Source organism: Triticum aestivum, chromosome 6B (genome assembly GCF_018294505.1).
Source record: "Triticum aestivum cultivar Chinese Spring chromosome 6B, IWGSC CS RefSeq v2.1, whole genome shotgun sequence".
Taxonomy (NCBI): Eukaryota; Viridiplantae; Streptophyta; class Magnoliopsida; order Poales; family Poaceae; genus Triticum; species Triticum aestivum.
Window position 1 is genome coordinate 152,770,218 of NC_057810.1, and position 22,531 is coordinate 152,792,748.

The following is a 22,531-nucleotide window of genomic DNA, read 5'->3' on the forward strand; positions in this document are numbered from 1 at the left end:
TAGTGCTAAACTTTTGAAAAGCATCGGTATTCATAAAAGATTTAACACAATCAAACTTAGGTTCAATACCTGACTCTTTACCTTCGTCGAGTTCCCAATCTTCAAAGTTGCATTTAATTCTTTCTAAAAGATCCCACCAGAATTCAATAGTCTTCTTCATAAAAGAACCAGTACAAGAAGTATCGAGCATGGATTGATCATTACGAGAAAGCCGAGCATAGAAATTCTGAATAATAATTTCTTTTGAGAGCTCATGATTGGGGCATGAATATAACATTGACTTAAGCCTCCCCCAAGCTAGGGCGATACTTTCTCCTTCACGGGGCCAAAAATTATATATATAATTCCGATCACGATGAACTAGATGCATAGGATGATTTTTTTGATGGAATTCCAATTTCAACCGATTCCAGTTCCAAGATCCAATATCATCGCATAGCCTATACAATGTCAATGCTTTTCCCTTCATAGATAAAGGGAAAACCTTATTCATAGCTTCATCTCCGGGTAAACCTACAAGCTTAAACAATCCACAAATTTCATCCACATATATCAAGTGCATATCAGGATGTTCGGTTCCATCTCCTGCATAAGGATTAGCTAACAGTTGTTCTACCATACCCGAAGGAGTTTCATATTCAATATTTTTAGTAGGTGCAGTAGGTTGAAGGCTAACTAATTGTGGTTCCGGTCCAGGTGAAGATACCACAAACAAACCCCTCAAAGGATTGTTTTCCATAGTAGCAAGTGACAATAAATTTCAGCACATAGTAATAATGTTTCCTTACCAATTTCCACTTACCAAAAGCGCTTCACTCCCGACAACAGCGCCAGAAAATAGCCTTGATGACCCACAAGTATATGGGGTCAATTGTATCCTTTTCGATAAGTAAGAGTGTCGAACCCAACGAGGAGCAGAAGGAAATGACAAGTGGTTTTCAGCAAGGTAATGTCTGCAAGTGCTAAAATTGGAAGTAGCAGAGTAGTTTGATAGCAAGATAATTTGTAATGAGAAAGTAACGATAGTAGTAACAAACATGCAGTAAGGTATCCCAATCCTTTTGAGGCAAAGGACAGGCCAAAACAGTCTCTTATGATAAGCAAAGTGTTCTTGAGGGTACACGGGAATTTGATTTAGTCACTTTCATCATGTTGGCTTAGTTCGTGTTCGCTACTTTGATAATTTGGTATGTGGGTAGGTGATGTTCTTACTTGAACAAACCTCCTACTTATGATTAACCCCCTCGCAAGCATCCGCAACTACGAGAAAAGTATTAAGAATAAATTCTAACCATAGCATTAAACTTTTGGATCTAATCGGTCCCTTACACAATAGCGCATAAACTAGGGTTTAAGCTTCTGTCACTCTCGCAACCCATCATCTAATAAGTACTCTACAATGCATTCCCTAAGACCCAAATATGGTTAAGTGTCATGTAGTCGACATTTACATGACACCACTAAGGGAATCACAACATACATATCATCAAAATATCGAACACATATCAAGTTCACATGATTACTTGCAACATGATTCCTCCCGTGATCTCAAGAACAAAAGTAACTACTCACAAATGATAATCATGCTCAAGATTAGAGGGGTATTAAGTAGCATAATGGATCTGAACATATAATCTTCCAACAAATAAATCATATAGTCTCAACTACAAGATATAATCAACACTACTATTCACCCACAAGCACCAGTCTATAGTTCTGGTACAAAGATTGAACACAAGAGATGAACTAGGGTTTGAGAGGAGTTGGTGCTGTTGAAGATGTTGATGAAGATAGCCCTCCCCAAGATGGGAGAGTTGTTGGTGATGATGATGATGATGATTTCCCCCTTCGGGAGGGAAGTTCCCCCGGCAAAATCACTCCGCCAGAGGGCAAAAGTGCTCATGCCCAGGTTCCGCCTCGATAAGACGGTGCTTCATCCCTAAAGTCCTCCCCTTATTTCTTCTAGGTCAAAATGACTTATATACCAGAAGAGGGGAATCAGAGGTGGGCCTGGGTGAGCACAACCCACCAGGGCACGCCTGGGCACGCTTGGACTCCCTGGTGCGCCCAGGTGGGTTGTGCCCACCTGGTGGGCCCCCTCTTGTATTTATCTTGTCCAATATTCCTCAAATATTCCATAAAAAATCCTCATAAAGTTTCAGCTCATTTGGAGGTTTGCAGAATAGGTAGCCTCACGTAGCATTTTCAGGTCCAGATTTCCAGCTGCCAGAATCCTCCCCCTTTGTGTATACCTTGCATATTATGAGAGAAAAGGCGTTAGAGTTACTCCAAAAAGCATTATTATACAATAAAACAACATAAATAATAGTAGGTAAAGATGATGCAAAATGGACGTATCATCGTCCACCTTACCTGAGCTGCTCCATCGGCAGAAGCATCCACCAAACCAGACATCACGACTCTTGGCCGTCTTTCACCACCTCAGATCTCCTTCCCTGCCACCAATACCCACCGCAACGACATCACCATCATTGACTGAGCAGATGAACCTGAGGAATACACGGGTCCACAAGAGAGGTCGCACTCTTTTGTTTCTGCTTATGTTATGCATTGCTTAATATGACCTGCTACTTTATCGTCCTGTTCACCTCTTAGACTCCAAGTCAGGTCCAAATTAATGTTCAAACTTGAGTTTTAAAATTAGTTGTGGGGCACATATCGAGGCAACAATTAATAGTATATTTGTCTATTATCCGGCACATATCGAGGCAGCAATGAATAGTATCTCTGCCTATGTTGTTCTTTTTGGGTGGGAAACAAATAGTAAAACAATCATCCTTTGTCTTTTTATTAAATTAAAGCTATCATTAGCCTATTATCATTATTTTTGGATCCATCCATTGGTTGTTACCATCACTCTAGATTTCTGCATGCTCTCCTTACATAATCTCACTATATTTTTTCGTATGCATGTCAGATATTGTACACAGTCATGCTAAACATGTAGAGAAAAAGAGAAGAGTTTTGCGCGGCAATACAATGTCATGCAGACATCACTCCATGGTGGGTTCAATGGCAACCCGCCCTCCCCAGATTGTAATCCAGAGGAAGATATCTGTTCTGAGGCGGATTTAGCCGCAGCTGACCACTCCTATTTACCCCCCAAGGTGTTTGCTCTAACTTGGCATGATGTTGTTAGTCATATCATGCATATGTTGCCTTGCAGTGCCTACTTTTGACATCATATATGTCATCTTCTTAGTTTATACATGTTCTATAATGCCACCTATTTAGTTTCTATATCATATATGGGAATTATGCAGTCTCATCTCTTTTAACCAGCCATAATATATGTGAAATATGCAATGCCATCCTGTTTAACCAGGCATCATATATTTGAATGATATCTTGCCCATCCTTTTCTTCATTAAATTTCCATTTGTCGACAATGTTTGTACATTAAACTACTCTTCCCATGAATCATCCATTTGAGTGGGTGATAGAAAAATCTGGAGTGAAAACAAGGTCTTCAGAGAAGACAGTGCTACCTATCAAAGCAGATCTCTTGTTGGGTCCTGATAGCTCCTCGGAGATGGTTCAGAGACAGATGACTAGTCCTATTCCCCCACCGAGGTGTATGCTCTAACTTGGCACAGTTATACTGCTCATATCATGCATATGGTTTCTTGCATTGCATAGTTTAGACATCATATACACAATACTCAACACCATGTTCTTAGTTCAAACATCATATATGTGAATGCCCTCTGCTTAGCATATAAATCACATATGTGAATTAAATCATGCGATCTTGATTACTTAGATAACATGTATGTGAATTATGTCATGCGAACCTGTTTACTAAAGACATCATATAATTATCTCATGCCATCATGTTTAGTTAGTCATCATATTTTTGAATTATGTCATGCTATGCTATCCAGTTTAGATAGACATGATATATGTGAAATTGTGTCATGCTATCCTTTTTAGTTAAACAATATACATGTCAATTATTGCATTCCCTCTTTTTTCCACACTATCTATTGCATCTGTCTCTCATACAATGTCTATACATTCAACTATGTTTCCTGTTTATCGGCCATTTGAATTGGAGCGGGTGATGGCAATATCTAGCGGAGTAAAAACACGATCTTCAAATAAAATAGCGCTACCTCTTGGTGCAGATAGCACCCTGGTTGTCCATGCACGAGAATTAGCCCTACCACACATAACCCGGACTCTCACAAATTGTACTCCTACTGCGATGGATAGAGAACTAGCTTCGCCCAATCTAACCCCAAACCCAGCAGATAGTAACCCAGTTCCTGTTGACACAACACAATCTCCACCATAGAGCTCCCAAACAAGAGCAGTTAGTAAGGCAACTCCAGTGCCCAAAGAGCCAGTACTACCACGGCAAGCCCTAACTCCACTAGTTAGTACACCTATTCCTGTGGAGGAAGCACAACCAACCATTCGTAGTTTAGCATCTATCGCTTGGAAATATTATACTGAAGATGTAGGAAAAATGCCAGTTGCAGGTGTTTGTCTAGGAGTTATGTGTAAGTAATGTTATTCATGGCAATTACTTTGCTTTGTCCCATACATTCTACCTCCATGATGGTTATAATACATCAAATTTTCCCATTTTTCTCTATAGAGAAGGACCTTTACCTGAAGAAAACATACTTCACTGGCAAAGAAACTCATCAAATTCCCTTACATTCTCCCGAGACACATTTACTGGACGATGACTGGGAACGCCTTGTTCTGTACTGGTGCCGAACCAAGAATGTGGTAAGTTCTATGAGCTCATTTTTTATTTTTAATTACTATATGCTTGCGTCTTACTGTACTTTGTTCATGTAGAACAAGTGCTTAAACCTGGAGAACAACTATTCTCATTTAAGATTCCATTGCTATCGTGCATACTGCTTTGCTCTTGTAGCACTGTATTTACTCATACAAACTTATTTTTAAATTGAAGGATCCAATTGAAACTCCAATGGCACAATAGGTATGTTTACGCATATTTCTTTAACAGGTTTGATCTTATAAATATCTCTGTTGATTTCAATTTCAATTGTGTATAAAGTTGACTTCTCATATCATGCACATTACTAGCATCACAAAAGAGCCAATAGTGTTGTTGTACATGTAGACCCATGGTACCCACCTAAAATCTTGTTGTGTCGTGTAGTTTCCCACGCTTTGTATTCTTTCAGTGATGCTTCGTCTTGAACTGATATGATTTGAACCGTGTCTCTATTTTGATTTGGCAAGACAATGCAGTGACCATAGGACATAGATATATGTTTGTTTGATGCTTTTATTATGTACTACTTGGCAATAGAAGACTTGTTACTGTAATCCTGTCCACCTTACTAATGAACTAGTTCACCGAAATGAGTTTCATATACTAGTACATGCTAAACATGTTATGTGTCTGCTTGTTTCTTCTTTTAGAATGCTGACAGAATATTGGGGAAGAGTGCCTTATTAAGCAATGGTAAAGGAAGTAATGCAGATAAGGTTCGGGATATTGAGACATCCTTGTTGGTCTCCAACAAAGCTGATAAAACAGCTGAGGAAAACTATCTTGAAGACCGTGAGACAACCCCAAAGTCCTGTCTTGGTTTAGTGTTCGAGTTACTGGCCACTACTGTTGGCACAAGCTATTCAAACTCACTGTCTGAATCAGTTCGGTTTCTTGAGTCTCAACTACAAGCTGAAAGACATCGATCAGCTATGCTGCGACAAGAAGTCGAAGGACTGCGGAAGTCCCTGGAGCATTTAGATGCATAATTTATGGTGCAACGGCAAGCGTTGGAGGACCTTAGCGCCAAACAGGACAAGGCTAATAAGCTTGCCAAGCTTATTGCCAGCATGGTGGATACCCAAGATAAGCTCTTCTAAAGTTGTTTCAGATATGGACTTGTTTTGCTGCCACGTTTATTCTCACTGCTGGCCAATTTAGACGGCTAGTGTATGTAATATGCTGCTTTGTTCCCTATATTTGCACTGGTGGCGAACTTTGATGCCAAGTGCATGTAATATGTGTAATAGCCGTAATAGCCTAGCATTAGTTGCTTCCTTATTTATTTCCTTATTGTCTTGTTTAGTTGTTTGCTTGTAGTCACTGCAATTCTTTTTCCGCATTTTTCTAGTGGCCACAATAACCTATTTTTATAACTAGGCCACAATAACCATGGCAACACACGGACTGTTGTAACCATGGTCCTGCTACCTTTTGTAGTGAACATGGCCCTCCACGGGCTATAAAATCCATGGGCCTTCTACGGGCCGTAGGATCCATGGGCCTTCTACAGGCCGTAGGATCCATGAGCCTTCTACGGGTCGTCTAATCTATGGGCCTTCTACGGGTCGTATAATCATTTCTCCAAACATGGGTCGTACTATTTGTGGACCAATAGTGTGGAAATCATCAGTTTTATGACCCGACCATAACGGGCCGTTAATAGGTCATATTTGATGACGCTATGAAAACAGCCCAACGGGTTAACGGGCCACAAACAGGCCGACTGTAACCACGGGCTGAATTTGGCCCACAAGCAGAACAGGCCAGTAACGGGCCGTAAGTAATCGAATTCTGGAAATGAGCCCAAGAATAAATGGGACCTTAGAAGGCCGAAAGTTAACACTGGCTAGAAATGGATGACGGAATAATGGGTCGTTAATGGGTATGAAGCAATACAATGTTCATTATGGGCCAGTTTCATCTCGGGCCTTTAATGGGCCCAGAGTTACAAAGGGCCTCTATGGGCCGAAATACGTCATGGGCCATACATGGGACGGAAGTTACAATGGGCTGGAATCATATTGGATGGCCCAAATGACGCTACTGGGCCAAATTCCGGTAGGCCATAACGGGCCGTGAGTTAGCGGGCTGTAAATGGGCTATATGCGAACAGGCCGTTAATAGACTTTCCGTGGGTCGGCCCATTTCCTTTTTACCAAGTCAAACGGGCTGGCCTTTTCACTGGAATGGGCCTCTGTTGGGCCGTGCCACATGTTGACGTATCATAGGCGCCTTCGGTCTAATGAATGGATGCCATTTGTCCCAACGGTGACCCGACACGTGGTTCCTCTCGCCATTGAGAATTTTACATGTGGAAAATCCCCATTGGTCTGGGCTTTTAACGGGTTATCGGATCCAAAATGGAACCCAATAGCTTAACGGCGACCCGTTACGGTGGATGCCATGTGTCGGTCACCCTTGACGAAAGCACTTCTATGGCATGCGATTTATCGTCATGGAAGTGCACACTTCCGTGATGATAATTTTGATAATGCCATGGAACACTTCTACGACGACACAAGTATGACTATCTTGATTATGTCATAAAATCGTCATGCATGACAGAAAACATGACCTACTGTGACAAACACGTATCATCATGAAAGTGTATGTTTTTTGTAGTGACCATTGCCCTTCCGATGAAGCATGAGTAGTTTACCATAGACCTACGGGTACATAGCTAGTAGCTAGATGGCTTCTTCTCTCTCTTTGATTCTCAATACCATGTTCTTGGAGATCTATTCGATTTAATACTTTTTTGCGGTGTGTTTGCCGAGATCCGATGAATTGTGGATTTATGATTAGCTTATCTATGAATATTATTTGAATCTTCTTTGAATTCTTATATGCATGATTTGATATCTTTGTAATTCTCTTCGAACTATCGGTTTGGTTTGGCCAACTAGATTGGTTTTTCTTGCAATGGGAGAAGTGCTTAGCTTTGGGTTCAATCTTGCGCTGTCCTTCCGCAGTGACAGTAGGGGCGGCAAGGCACATACTGTATTGTTGCCATCAAGGGTAAAAAGATGGGGTTTTCATCATATTGCTTGAGTTAATTCCTCTACATCATGTCATCTTACTTAATGCGTTACTCCGTTCTTTATGAACTTAATACTCAAGATGCATGCTGGATAGCGGTCGCTGTGTGGAGTAATAGTAGTAGATGCAGGCATGAGTCGGTCTACTTGACACAGACGTGATGCCTATATTCATGATCATTGCCTTAGATATTGTCATAACTTTGCGCTTTTCTATCAATTGCTCGGCAGTAATTTGTTCACCCACCGTATTATTTGCTATCTTGAGAGAAGCCTCTAATGAAACCTATGGTCCCCGGGGTCTATTTTTCATCATATAAGTTTCGGATCTACAATCTTATTTTCTGAACTACTATTCTTCCAATCTTTTACTTTCCGATCTATAAACCAAAAATAGCAAAAATATTTACTTTATCGTTTATCTATCTCTATCAGATCTCACTTTTGCAAGTAATCATGAAGGGATTGGTAACCCCTCTATCGCGTTGGGTGCAAGTTTGTTTGATTGTTTGTGCAGGTATTCGGTGATTTGTGCATTGTCTCCTACTGGATTGATACCTTGGTTCTCAAACTGAGGGAAATACTTATCTCTACTTTGCTGCATCACCCTTTCCTCTTTAAGGGAAAAGCCAACGCAAGCTCAAGAAGTAGCAGGAAGAATTTCTGGCACCATTGCCGGGGAGATCTACGCCGAGTCAAGACATACCAAGTACCCATCATAAACTCATCTCTTGCATTACATTATTCGCCATTCGCCTCTTGTTTTCCTCTCCCCCACTTCTAAAACGATTTTTGAAAAGATTCGCCATTTTCTTCGCCTTCTTTCCGTATGTCTTTTTGTTTGTGTTTCCATGTGCCTTCTATTTCCTTACATCTTTGCTTGCTAAAAATCTATTTATATGGATCCACTTAAAGTGTTCTACTTGGATCATCTTGGATCTATATGTGCTCGTGCTAAAACCCCAACTAGTTTAGTTCAGGGAAAATCTTTAGATGAGCATGCTCATATAGTGCGTCACCATTTGTCTGAAAAAGGGAGACTCTTATGGAATCAAATAAACAGTTTGCTATGTTATCCTTGGAATCTTTGTGAACTTTGTGATTTTACTTGTTGCTCTAAGAACCCTAAAAAACACCTTCCCTACATGTGTGAGTTTAATGATAATGAAATCTTATCTTCTTATGAAAAGGGTGTTTACAGTTACTATGATATCGAACAAATTGAAGAATTTGTTGCTTTTGAGGGTGCTTATGAAGTTGCTTATTTGATTAAAAAGTATGATATTACTCTCTAAAAATCTGAAAATTTTGACATACTTAAATATTGCTATGAAAACTATGCTCATAATGTCTATGTCAAAGAATTTATTGGGAGAATGACCGTTGCTTTGGAAGAAAATAATGATATGCATGAATCTATAGATAATTATGATTCCAATGATTTGATTGAAATATCCCTTGATGAACATGATGCTTGCTATTCTTATGGCCATGATGCCAATATTTGTGCAGATGAATTTGCTATAGTTCCTTATGTTAAACATGATATTATTGCTATTGCACCCATACTTGATAGTTCCTTGAATAAAAAGCGTGATTGCAATCATGTTATTATAAATTCTATTAATGTCAATTATGTTAATGATATGCAAAACCCTAAGCTTGGGGATGCTAGTTTTGCTATGTCCACTATTTGTTGCAATGATAATGATTGGGGTGATTCTTATTATGATCTTGAATATTTATTTAAGCCCCATGATGAATATGAGATTGATAATAATGTTTGCAATAATATTGAAAGTGGATTTTTAAGAGTGTCAATTTTAGATCCCACATATTTGGAGAATGTTCAATCTTATGAAATTTTTGATAAAGGTGGGTTTGGAGAGGTCATGACATTAGTTAATGTTTGTCCCGCTATTTTGGAAGAGTGTCAACTTCGCATGCATGTGGATCATGTTGAGAATATGTTATGTGATAGCTATATTGTTGAATTTGCTTATGATCCAACATGCAATTATTATGAGAGAGGAAAATATGGTTGTAGAACTTTTCATGTTACTAAATTACCTCTCTTCATGTTTAGATTGCTATCGTCTCTTTCTTCCTTGCATATGCTAGTTTTTGCTTGCCTTGTTAATTTGTTTGCTTATAAAATGCCTATGCATAGGAAGTATGTTAGACTTAGATGTGTTTGCCATGTGTTTTTATGGTGCTCTCTTTGTGCTTCAATTCTTCTCTTTTATGTGAGCATCATTGAAATTATCAATGCCTAGCTAAGGGCGTTAAACAATAGCGCTTGTTGGGAGGCAACCCAATTTTATTTTTGTTCTTTGCTTTTTGTTCTTGTTTTGCTTTGAGTAATTCATCTAGCCTCTGGTTAGATGTGGTTTTGTGTTTTAGTTAGTGTTTGTGCCAAGTAAGACCTTTGGGATAGCTTACGGTGATAGTTGTTTTGATCTTGCTAAGAAACAGAAACTTTTGCGCCCAGGAAAAAAATTCTCATAATTCACATAAACGTGATTTTGATCTGATTCTTTTTGCTATGGATTGGTACACAAATTTCCCAGGTTATCCTAATTTTCAAGAATTTTTGGAGTTACAGATTTATTCGGGAGTTACAGATTACTACAGACTGTTCTATTTTTGACAGATTTTGTTTTCTATGTGTTGTTTGCTTATTTTGATGAATCGATGGGTAGTATCAAGGGGTATGAACCATGGAAAAGTTGGAATACAGTAGATATTAAACCAATATAAATAAAGAATGAGTTCACAATAGTACCATAAAGTGGTTATTTATTTTCTTATACTAACGGAGCTTATGAGAATTTCTGTTGAGTTTTGTGTTGTGAAGTTTTCAAGTTTTGGGCAAGGATTTGATGGACTATGGAATAAGGAGTGGCAAGAGCCAAAGCTTGGGGATGCCCAAGGCACCCCAAGGTAATATTCAAGCACAACCAAGAGCCTAAGCTTGGGGATGCCCCGGAAGGCATCCCCTCTTTCGTCTCCGTCTATCAGTAACTTTACTTGAGGCTATATTTTTATTCACCACATGATATGTGTTTTGCTTGGAGCGTCTTGTATGATTTGAGTCTTTGCTTTTTAGTTTGCCACAATCATCATTGATGTAAACACATTTTGAGAGGGACATGCATGAATCGTGATTTATTAGAATACTCTATGTGCTTCACTTATATCTTTTGAGCTAGGCAATTTTGCTCTAGTACTTCACTTATATCTTTTTAGAGCACGACGGTGGTTTTATTTTATAGAAAATGTTGAAATCTCATGCTTCACTTATATTATTTTGAGAGTCTCTAAACAACATGGTAATTTGCTTTGGTTATAAATTTAGTCCTAACATGATAGGCATCCAAGAGGGATATACTAAAAACTTTCATATAAAGTGCATTGAATACTATGAGAAGTTCTATTCCTTATGATTGTTTTGAGATATGAAGATGATAATATTAGTCATGCTAGTGGAGTAATTGTGAATTTGAGAAATACTTCTGTTGAGGTTTGTGATTCCTGTAGCATGCCCGTATGATGAACCGTTATGTAACAAAGTTGGAGCATGATGTATTTTTTGATTGTTATCCTTTGTGTGGAGGTCGGGATCGGGCGATGGTTAACTCCTACCAACCCTTCCCCTAGGAGCATGCACATAGTGCTTGGTTTCGATGACTAATAGATTTTTGCAATAAGTATGTGAGTTCTTTATGACTAATGTTGAGTCCATGGATTATATGCACTCTCATCCTTCCACCATTGCTAGCCTCTCTTGTGCCGTGCAACTCTCTCCGGTACCATACACCTACCATATACCTTCCTCAAAACAGCCACCATACCTACCTATTATGGCATTTCCATAGCCATTCCGAGATATATTGCCATGCAACTTTCCACCGTTCCGTTTATTATGACACGCTTCGTCATTGTCATATTGCTTTGCATGATCATGTAGTTGACATCATATTTGTGGCAAAGCCACCTTTCATAATTCTTTCATATTGTCACTCTTGATTCATTGCATATCCCAGTACACCGCCAGAGGCATTCACATAGAGTCATATTTTTTTCTAAGTATCGAGTTGTAATTCTTGAGTTGTAAGTAAATAGAAGTGTGATGATCATCATTATTAGAGCATTGTGCCATGTGAGGAAAAAAAGAGGCCAAAGAGGCCAAAGAAAAAAAGGTGAAAAAAAATGAGAGAGAAAGAGAGAAGGGGCAATGTTACTATCCTTTTTCCACACTTGTGCTTCAAAGTAGCACCATGATCTTCATGATAGAGAGTCTCCTATTTTGTCACTTTCATATACTAGTGAGAATTTTTCATTATAGAACTTGGCTTGTATATTCCAACGATGGACTTCCACAAATCGCCCTAGGTCTTCATGAGCAAGCAAGTTGGATGCACACCCACTTAGTTTTTCTTTTTGAGCTTTCATAAACTTATAGCTCTGGTGCATCCGTTGCACGGCAATCCCTACTCACTCACATTGATATCTATTGATGGGCACATCCATAGCCCGTTGATATGCCTAGTTGATGTGAGACTATCTCCCTCTTTTTGTCTTCTTCACAACCACCATATTCTATTCGACCTATAGTGATATGTCCATGGCTCACGCTCATGTATTGCGTGAAAGTTGAAAAAAGTTTGAGAATACTAAAGTATGAAACAATTGCTTGGCTGGAACCGGGGTTGTGCATGATTTGAATATTTTGTGTGATGAAGATGGAGCATAGCCAGATTATATGATTTTGTAGGGATAAGCTTTCTTTGGCCATGTTATTTCGGGAAGACATAATTGCCTTGTTAGTATGCTTGAAGTATTATTGTTTTTATGTCAATATTAAACTTTTGTTTTGAATCTGATGGATCTGAACATTCATGCCGCAATAAAGAAAATTACATGGATAAATATGTTAGGTAGCATTCCACATCAAAAATTCTATTTTTATCATTTACCTACTCGAGGACGAGCAGGAATTAAGCTTGGGGATGCTTGATACCTCTCCAATGTATCTATAATTTTTTATTGTTCCATGCTATTACATTATCTGTTTTGGATGTTTTATATGCATTAATATGCTATTTTATATTATTTTTGGGACTAACCTATTAAGCTAGAGCCCAATGCCAGTTCCTGTTTTTTCTCTGTTTTTGAGTTTCGCAGAAAAGGAATACCACATGGAGTCCAAACGGAATGAAACCTTCGCGATGATTTTTCTTGGACCAGAAGACAACCAGGAGACTTGGAGATGAAGGTTGAGGAGCCACGAGGTGGCCAGAAGGATGGAGGGCGCGCCCCCACCCTTGTGGGCCCCTCGTGCACCTCCTGACCTAATTCTTTCGCCTATATATTCCCATATATCCCCAAACCAACAGAGGCATCCACGAAAACACTTTTCCGCCACCGCAACTTTCTATACCCATGAGATCCCATCTAGGGGCCTTTTCCCGCGTCCTGTCGGAGGGGGATTCAATCATGGAGAGCTTCTACATCAACACCATTGCCCTTTTGATGAAGCGTGAGTAGTTTACCACAGACCTACAGGTCCATATCTAGTAGCTAGATGGCTTCTTCTCTCTCTTTGATTCTCAATACCATGTTCTCCTCGATGTTCTTGGAGATCTATTCAATATAATACTTTTTTGCGGTGTGTTTGCCGAGATCCGATGAATTGTGGATTTTTGATCAGCTTATCTATGAACATTATTTGAATCTTCTCTGAATTCTTATATGCATGATTTGATATCTTTGTAATTTTCTTCGAACTATCGGTTTGGTTTGGCCAACTAGATTGGTTTTTCTTGCAATGGGGGAAGTGCTTACCTTTGGGTTCAATCTTGCGGTGTCCTTTCCCAGTGACAGTAGGGGCAGCAAGGCACGTATTGTATTATTTCCATCGAGGATAAAAAGATGGGGTTTTCATCATATTGCTTGAGTTAATTCCTCTACATCATGTCATCTTACTTAATGCATTACTCCGTTCTTTATGAACTTAATTCTCTAGATGCATACTGGATAGCGGTCGATGTGTGGAGTAATAGTAGTAGATGCAGGCAGGAGTCGGTCTACTTGACACGGACATGATGCCTATATTCATGATCATTGCCTTAGATATCGTCATAACTTTGCGCTTTTCTATCAATTGCTCGGCAGTAATTTGTTCACCCACTGTATTATTTGCTATCTTGAGAGAAGCCTCTAGTGAAACATATGGCCCCCGGGTCTATTTTCATCATATAAGTTTCCGATCTACAATCTTAGTTTCTGATCTACTATTCTTGCAATCTTTTACTTTTCGATCTATAAACCAAAAATACCAAAAATATTTACTTTATCATTGATCTATCTCTATCAGATCTCACTTTTGCAAGTAACTGTGGAGGGATTGACAACCCCTTTATCGCGTTTTGTGCAAGTTTGTTTGATTGTTTGTGCAGGTATTCGGTGATTTGTGCGTTGTCTCCTACTAGATTGGTACCTTGATTCTCAAACTGAGGGAAATTCTTATCTCTACTTTGCTGCATCACCCTTTCGTCTTCAAGAGAAAAACCAACGCAAGCTCAAGAAGTAGCAGCGACCAGGTAGCTTCGTCCCTTCCAGCTCACTTGGCTCCCCGACATCCCGATGGCTTTGGCCACGGCATTCCGGATTTGCGCCCCTCCAGTCCTAGCTTGCCGGCGTTGCTGATCGTCGTCGCCCCACCCCCTCATGGTTTGCTTCACTGCATGCCCTACCTTGTAGGCCTCAAAGCCTCCTCTTTTGTGCCTGATCCAATGCTCGTGGGTTCGAAGGAGGTGCCACTCTCCGACGGCAGGTGCAACCCATCAACCCCCTTCCGACATGGTGGCTCCGATCATCGTTCACTTCCTCATTCTCGTTTCCAGATTCGGCGGCTATGGGTTTGCTTAGCCTCAGGCCAGGGAGAAACCACAGCTCGGTTTACCGATGCTGGCAGCAGCGGCGTCTGCGGATGTCGTTTCCTCCTTAGAGGCGTTGTCAAGGCCCTCGGCTGCGCCCCTCTTAGAGCTTAGGGGAAACTCTAGGTCCAATTCCTCCGGACCGGATGGCGACAGCGTCTCGGCATCGTCTTCCTTCTTGAAGGCGCCATCTTGCTCGCTCGCGGTGTCCCGAGTCTTGCCTCCGGTGATGTTGGTGATCTTGTTGGTTCGGGATTGCCGCTTTTGGTTTGGGCTTGGTTGGTTTAGCTGTGTTATATATATCCTTTGTTCGGGCCGAGCATCCCTTGTCTCTCTGCTTCAGGCACCATATTCACGCCTGCCTGCGTTCGTGTCATGTGTTGTACTCTCATCTGTACTATTTCTGCTCCTTCTATCAATGCAATGATATGCAAGTTTTGCGTATTTTCGCGAAAAAAAACTGGTAAACACATAAGTGCATCCGTTGTTGTGGGAGTAAAGGAGAGGCCTCGATTTATCAGATGAAGTTGTAGCTTTCCTCAATTTGGGGCTTATAGGTAGTTTTCGTTATATGTCGCTTCGGCCCTTCCGACGGTGGTGATGGCGGCGCTAGATAAAGGCATCCTGGGCATTGTCGGTTCAGCGAATAAGGTTCCCTCGAGTCTCCTCATCTCTATGATGTCGTCCGAGGCAGAGGGGTCGATGGCTTGATGACGTACTTTTCCACCGATAGTTCTGGCGGGTGAGATTTTGGTCCAAGTGTTTGTTTGCGTGACGGCGGTTGCAGTTTAGTCCTCCAGCCTCATTCTCATTGCCATCATGTCGATGTGGTCTCCGGTGTTGGTTGGCATGTAGTCTGTGAGGAATAACGGAGGTTTAGCTCTTGGATCAGCGACTCTTCCAGGATGATAACTTCTTCTCTAGGCGCTGGGCTGGCAAGATCATGGTCTTCATGACTTCCCGCCCGCGATCAACAACGGTAGTAGGTTGGCTCCAGCGACGACGCGGCAGCGGCACGCCATCAGCCCATTCGGGAAGCTTATACAGTTAAAAAGAACTTTAGAGGCTTACTAAAATGGTTCTTCAAGTTTCCGAGTTCCAAATTATTACATGTCACCGGAAGCCACAAAAGAGAAACATTGACGTCTTAAAGTTGAAAAAAAGTTGATGGGTTTAATTCGCCTCTCACTTGTTTAAGAGAAATGGTTAATGACCTTGCTAATCATCTTTAGGACGAGTGCCCGTACCCTCGAGTCGCCCTCTCGAGGGCAACTCGGGGGCGACAAACCTCGCCGTCCGCCTCCTCCCCTTCTCGTCCTATCCTCGCCGCTGCCGGAGACGGGCGCCGGGTCCCCCGCGCGGCCGCCGATGAGGGTGGCGGCGAGGCCCTCGGCCGCGACGCCGCTCGGGCTCGGGCCTAGGGTTTGAGGCGGCGGCCTCTGCTGGTGAGGGCGGCGTTGTCCTGACGGCGGGCGGCGCTCGCCGGAGTTGAGGGCCGCGTCTACTTGGCCGCGCGGGCGGCGAGTTGGCGGTGGATGCGGGCACCGCGTGGAGGGATCCCCTGCTACTCTCCTTCGCCAGATCTGAAGACGGCGCCCCCGAGCTGCTGCTTCCTCCTCATCAGTCCGACCGGATCCGGTGGCGGACTGTGCGGATGTGGGGTTGGGAGCTCTGGATCGGAGTAATTCTTGGCCGGCTGTGGCGGCCATGACGCCGGCGGCGCTCCACGCGTTGTTTCCTTCTTGAAGGCGGCTTCGAGATCCAGCTCCCTCCCCCTCGTCCTCCCCTGCACCCGGGTGAAAACCCACAACTTCGGTTGGGCGGCGGCGGTGCCCGGCTCCGTCACCTTCTTGAAGGCGCCGCTTTGGGTCCGCGGGGAGGTGGGACAGCTGCAGCGCGTTCTTGGCGTTCCTGATGGCGGCGGTTCTCTCTTTAGTGGTGTCGCTTCGCCATGGCGGTCGGCTGGTCCGGCTCTCGTGGTGATTGTGGTGCCCAACTCTTCGTCGTGTCTTCCTGGGGTGCTCCCGTCCCGTTCAGAGAGGCTGGAGGTGGAGCGGCTTCATCTTGCATGGAGCTTCGGTGGAGATGTCAAGTCATGCCTGACCGACAGGTGCTACGCTTTGTCATGCCTGGTCGGCAGGTGCTACGCACGACAGATCTTCCAAAGACTTCAAGTTGTGTCGGCTGGTGGTACTTGGCAGCATGGTGCTGAGGTGTGTCAGTGGCGACCACGACGTGCTCAGATGTTTGCGCGCAGGGAGGAGGTGCCGTTGGGCGCCGTGGTGGCATCGATGATAGCTGGACCGAGCAAGGTTGATGCATCAGTACAGTTCTGAAGATGGAGCGGTGGCAGTTGGCGGCGGTGGCCTCTGAGTGCACGCCGGACCGGTGAGACCCATGCTCGGCAGGCGTCCTAAATGGGACATTAGGTCTTAGATGTTAGGTTTAGTTGCGATGTCTGTTTGGTATTAGGCCCAGGCTATCTGCGCCCCTTCATCAACTGGATAGAGTTGCTTAGACGGCGGCTTTAGTCTTATTGTTGTATTACTTTGTAAGGTCTTGTGAGAATAATTAATAAAGTGACCGTATGCATCGCTCAGATGCAGAGGCCGGGGGTCATCTTCCTTTTCTAAAAAAAATCATCTTTCTTTTGCTTCTGGGTTCATTCTTGTACAATCATAAGTATGTGCTTTCAAAATTAAGGCGAGTCTCCCTGTTTTGGAGGATTTACTTTCAGACTGCAGTGTCAGAAAGGCGCCTTAATTCTTATCTAATTCTTGTCTTGGAGTGATTAAACGTCCAAGTTAAGTAGTATAAACCCAATAGACTTTAACAGCAAGTACACTTCAAATATCACCAAGGTTAACATGCATTTTTACTAGTGCAATATTTGCCGATTAATAGTACTAAATAAAACACACAAGCGAATAACAGCAGGTCTGCTTCAAATACCAACAACTGCAACAACAAACACAGGAGGGCCATCACAAACCAACACTTACTGAATTCGCTTCAACAGTTCTTTCTTGAGCTCATACAACAACACAACAGTATACATACACCAAATAGTGGTCCATAACAAGAACTATCCATATGCGGTTCTCATCGCACTGCGTATTTACACGGAGATAACTCCCCACACTGCACGTCATGGTTACTTAATAGGTGCGATAATCACAGTAGTCTTTTCGAGGAAAAAAGAGATGAGCCTGCCGGGTTCTTCCCAGGGCACTGCAAGATCGTCATCACATGTTTACTGCCGTGGCGGCTTCAGGGTGGTAGTGAAGCATCTCCTGCCACATCATTTCCCTGATCATCTCTGAGCTGATGTTCTCATCTATGTCAAGATCGATGGGCACTTGCGCGGGAGGGTTTGCACTTGGGTCATAAAGAGGAGACATGTAAGGGTGTTCAAGGGCCTGGGTAACACTGATCCTTTTAGTAGGATCGAAGATGAGCATCTTCTGTAATAGATCGATGGCCAGAGGATGTGCATGTGGGTACATACTTGCGAGTGGAACACCGGGAGTGTAGGGAAGGGTCTTGATATATCTGCGAGCCTTTGGGTTGTCGATGAACTCCAGGTCAGACTCGCTCATGGTGCCAAGAACATTGACTATCAGTTTTAGCTGATTGAGGCACTCTGTCCCAGGAAAAATAGGCTTGCGGCCAAGTAGCTCAGCAAAGATGCAGCCAACAGACCAAACATCGATGGAAGTGCCGTAGTTGTCACAGCAAAGCAGCAACTCAGGAGCCCTGTACCAGCGGGTGACGACGTATTCAGTCATAAACTGGCCTTTACTACTGTTTGTACGTGCAAGACCAAAATCACATATCTTCAGATCACAGTTTGCATTCACCAGTAGGTTCCCAGGTTTTAGGTCTCTGTGGAGTATCTCTGCTGAATGGAGGTATTTCAGTCCTCGAAGCAACTGCAATCAAAATAACAACATCTTAAATCATCAACAGAAAATGTAGATAGGAAGAATAAAAAAGAATTCAAAAGATCTTACAATAACAGGTTAAATGAAGCACAAGGGTCACATAAATTAAAAATTCATCAGCATGCTTATACTTGTGTAGAATGAATGCTTTTACTTCTTTAGAATGAATGCTTTTACGTAGAGACATAGTTCTGTTAGAATGCATGCTTATACTTCATGTAGTGGTAGAGATACTTTTTTAGTTTAATGTATGTACATAAAAGCTTAAACTCTAAAAAGAATGTCATTTTATAAAAAAAATATTAGAAAGCCCCAATTCATTGGATGCGGAGGTCTGACAAGTGACAAAGTGAAGTCCAAGTAGTCATATTCAATATATCAGCTGGATTGGTAAGTCTGGCTGTTACCATGTTAACAAAATAAGTTGTAATTAGAAACATCCAAACAGAAGGTGCTAATTTTAGGTTGCATCTGGACATGAGCCTGTGTTGGTCTTTTTTATTTATTTCATGAGGCAGCAAGACAATGCCTCGCAATGTGACTGAGAGTAATACAGGTTGATGCAGAAAAGGAAAATTCACATATCGCGTATGAACTATGCTATTGTGTCTAACGTTTAAAAATAAATACCAAAGCGTAATAGAAAAGGTGAAGAACCCAACAATATATTCCATGCCATCCAATTCGAAGTTGTCTATATAGCTACAGAGTGAAGCTGCCTTCCACTCTAAAGTTACTAGAAGATACCTTCTGTCCAGCTGTCAATCTAAAGGGCTGCAACCTGGGCTTCGAAACAAAGATAAGTGGCCAGTTATTGCCAGTTCTTTCAAAACCCATTGAGTGAAGGACCATGTGAAACTGACCAGAATCACACAGGATGACAATGACATGCCAAGTTGCACTTCTGTTCCCAATTTTACCTAGGTTTTCATTCGAGCTGGCACAAACTTCAAGAATATTGTGTAAAAATGTGAAAAGAAGTTCATGGTTGGATTGAGTAACATTTAAGTGTTTACAAAACAGTGTGTGTATTTCAAGTTCGAATCGACAAAGACACCTAACAGTGTGTATTGCAGCGACCAATTAATCTGGTACAGACTAAAGTACCATCCTTGATGAATACTAGAGTGAACTTGCGAATATAATGGGTAATGTACACATGCAGATATAAGATGTATTATCACAAATGGTGCAGGTAGTGAAAGTAATAAGGAGAAGATACATACTCACTACAATTAAATAATTAAATGTCAAAGAGCGATGGAAAAGGTGTGATCCGAGCATTACCTGAAAAAGAAAATATTGGCAGTGGTCATTGGAAAGCCCCTGAGGCGATTTGATTATCTGATGCAGGTCAGTATCCATGAGCTCATAAACCAAGTACACATCCTTAAAGCTCCTCCTTTGTACAGGCATCATTATATCCTTCAAAGAAATAACATTCTCATGGCGGAGATGCCGGAGGAGTTTCAGCTCCCGCAAGGTCCTTAGTGCATCCACACGGTTGTCGAATACATTATGTATCTTCTTTATCGCTACTTTCTCGTTTGTCTCACGGTTTATGGATGAGCAAACTATTCCATAAGCTCCTCGGCCGATGGGCTTGATAGGCACATACTTGGTGTCAATCTCAAACAAGGTTTGCCACATTGAGTAGTAGTGCTTCCCTTGGTTTCCCATGCCATTCGGAGGATCCACCAGCATTGCCATTTTCAACTAACAAAACAAAACATAACTTAGTATACCATAAATAACAGTACAATAAGCAAATTTAATTTCTTTGAGCTTACACAATCACCAAATTTTGAATCTGAAAAATTAAGTCAGCTTCATTATAAAATACTAGTTGTAACAATGTGGTTCTAACCACCCATCTTTGAACACTCTCCTAACCTCCGGACCTTAGGATCAATAGCTGAATCTATATTTACGTTGTTTGGGTCTTAAACTCAAGATCCCTTGACTTGACTCTGATACCGTATTGAAGTGCATGCACCTAACCATAACCAGTTCACCCAAAAGCTTAAGCTGATGAGGAGAGGTTGACAGTATACAATTCTCCAACTAAACCAGGCTTTGGTAACAAATTTACATGACCTCAGATGCCAATAGAACACACAATCTTCTTTTTTTTTGGTACTAAGTGTTTATGTGGAACTCCAAGTAGAAGAAGAATTCAGAACTGAACCTAAACTGTACCATGCACCACGAGCTACAAGGCTCATAAATTCTGATCAGAATAGGCAACAGTGAATGAACTATATATAAGCAGTACATGTTCGCATGTCATCTAAGTGCAGTTGTACTTATCTAAGCTTATAAATGGGCATGGACGCTGACCAATTCAGCTCTTGAAATGATCAGCTTCAATGTCCATTTATATAAGCTTATAAATGGTAACTTTGATCGCTAGCGCTGCCAATCCGCGCATCACCACCATGCAATGCTACTCACTGCCACCTCTCACGCGCATTCTCATCAGCCTCAGTGCTAAACGCACAAATCGAATCCGCAGTCCCAGCGACGGGCAGACGGATGGCGTGCAAGAAACCCATAGCTCCGGTCGCCAGATCGTCGCCCAGATGATTATCAGGGCAAGAAATGCCCCCAGACAATCATCGCACACCCCCGTGAACAGCATGGCCCGATGCATCACCGGTCAGCCGGAGCACAGGCGTGCGCGCGGTACCGGGAATCGAATTATTTGGGCGGGACACTCGACTAGGCACGCACGTAGGCACGCACCCGGCGGCGCAATCCGAGCTCGCCAGCTGGGGCTGCTTGGATCAGGGGCGCCCGATCTCCGCGGGACGGAGACCGGCGCAGTCCGTCCGGACAAGAACCCGCCGATCTCGGGCCGCGGAGGCCAAGCACAAGGATTGCGGAGAGAAGGGAGAGATGCTCACTTACACGAGAGGGGAGGGGAGAGCAGCTGGTAGAGGAGAGGAGGGGGGAGGGGTAGGTGGGTAGGATTAGAGCAGCCGCGGCGCCATGGGCGACCGAATTCGGAGGTGAATTGCAGCTGGGGGAGGGAGGGAGGGAGGAGGATGCGGGTGGGGGTGGGGTGGGGGAGGGGGCGCGGACGAGGCGAGGAATATTCCTCCGTCCCCGGCGAGGCGCGTGGGAGTGGGGAGGGGACGGTGGCCGTCGGTCCGGGGGATGGGCGCGGGCGGACCGTCCGATGCGGCGCGGGGCGGCGCCACGTGCGCGCGAGTGGGGGTGGGGTGGGGAGGAGGGAGGCGCCTGCCGTGGGATGGAAGGGAGGGGATTGGTCCCGTTGTCCCCGTGTGCGCGTGGCGGTGGCGGTCGGTGGCGGCAGGCGGCACGCCTCGGTTCGACAGGCGTGCGTGAATGTGTTTCACGAGCGGGTTGAGTGAGTGAGTGAGTCATGATGGGTCGCTTCGAGTACAAGAGATTGTACGGGCAGTGTGGCTTTGGTATGAACGCCATGGATCGAGTACCGCACCGGTACGACTTGTGCACGCTGCGTGTGTGCTTTTGTGGGGGATGTTTTAAGGTGCACCATGTAATAAACACCTTGATCTTTCAGTGCTGCCGGATTTTGTTTACGTAGAGAGCACATGGCATGGCATGCATGCACAGATCTTGCAAAAAAAATCACCGAGTGATGATGTCATCGTAGATTCAGATGTACAGATGGTTTACCTCACGGACCGTTCACCCCGATTAGCGATCTGTTTTCGCTGATGAGCTAGTCTGATAACGGCTTCTGTAAGGCTGGTAAGCATGTCTAGAGAAGGGTGAATACTACCAAGCCAAAAGTTTGACTCTTTTTTTTTTCCAAATTTTAATTTCTTTGGCAAT

The 22,531-nt window shown here is 42.9% G+C and overlaps 1 protein-coding gene across 1 annotated transcript; it reads right to left on the reverse strand.

Moving 5' to 3' along the window:
• Window positions 1-17,746: 17,746 nt before the first annotated feature.
• On the reverse strand, window positions 17,747-21,779 carry LOC123136295 (mitogen-activated protein kinase 3). The gene is made up of 3 exons (XM_044555642.1): window positions 21,617-21,779; window positions 19,994-20,422; window positions 17,747-18,694 (listed from the first exon to the last, which is right to left on the reverse strand). Exons 2-3 carry the CDS (start codon window positions 20,414-20,416, stop codon window positions 18,008-18,010), a joined length of 1,110 nt encoding a protein of 369 aa, XP_044411577.1. The 5' UTR covers window positions 20,417-20,422; window positions 21,617-21,779; the 3' UTR covers window positions 17,747-18,007.
• Window positions 21,780-22,531: the final 752 nt, after the last annotated feature.

Bases quoted from the DNA above. Each gene is read 5' to 3' on its own strand.
- LOC123136295 (XM_044555642.1), bottom strand. From the start codon at position 20,416: ATGGCAATGCTGGTGGATCCTCCGAATGGCATGGGAAACCAAGGGAAG. The intron at 18,695-19,993 runs GTAATGCTCGGA...TTTTGATTGCAG, and splicing joins GCCAATATTTTCTTTTTCAG to TTGCTTCGAGGACTGAAATA.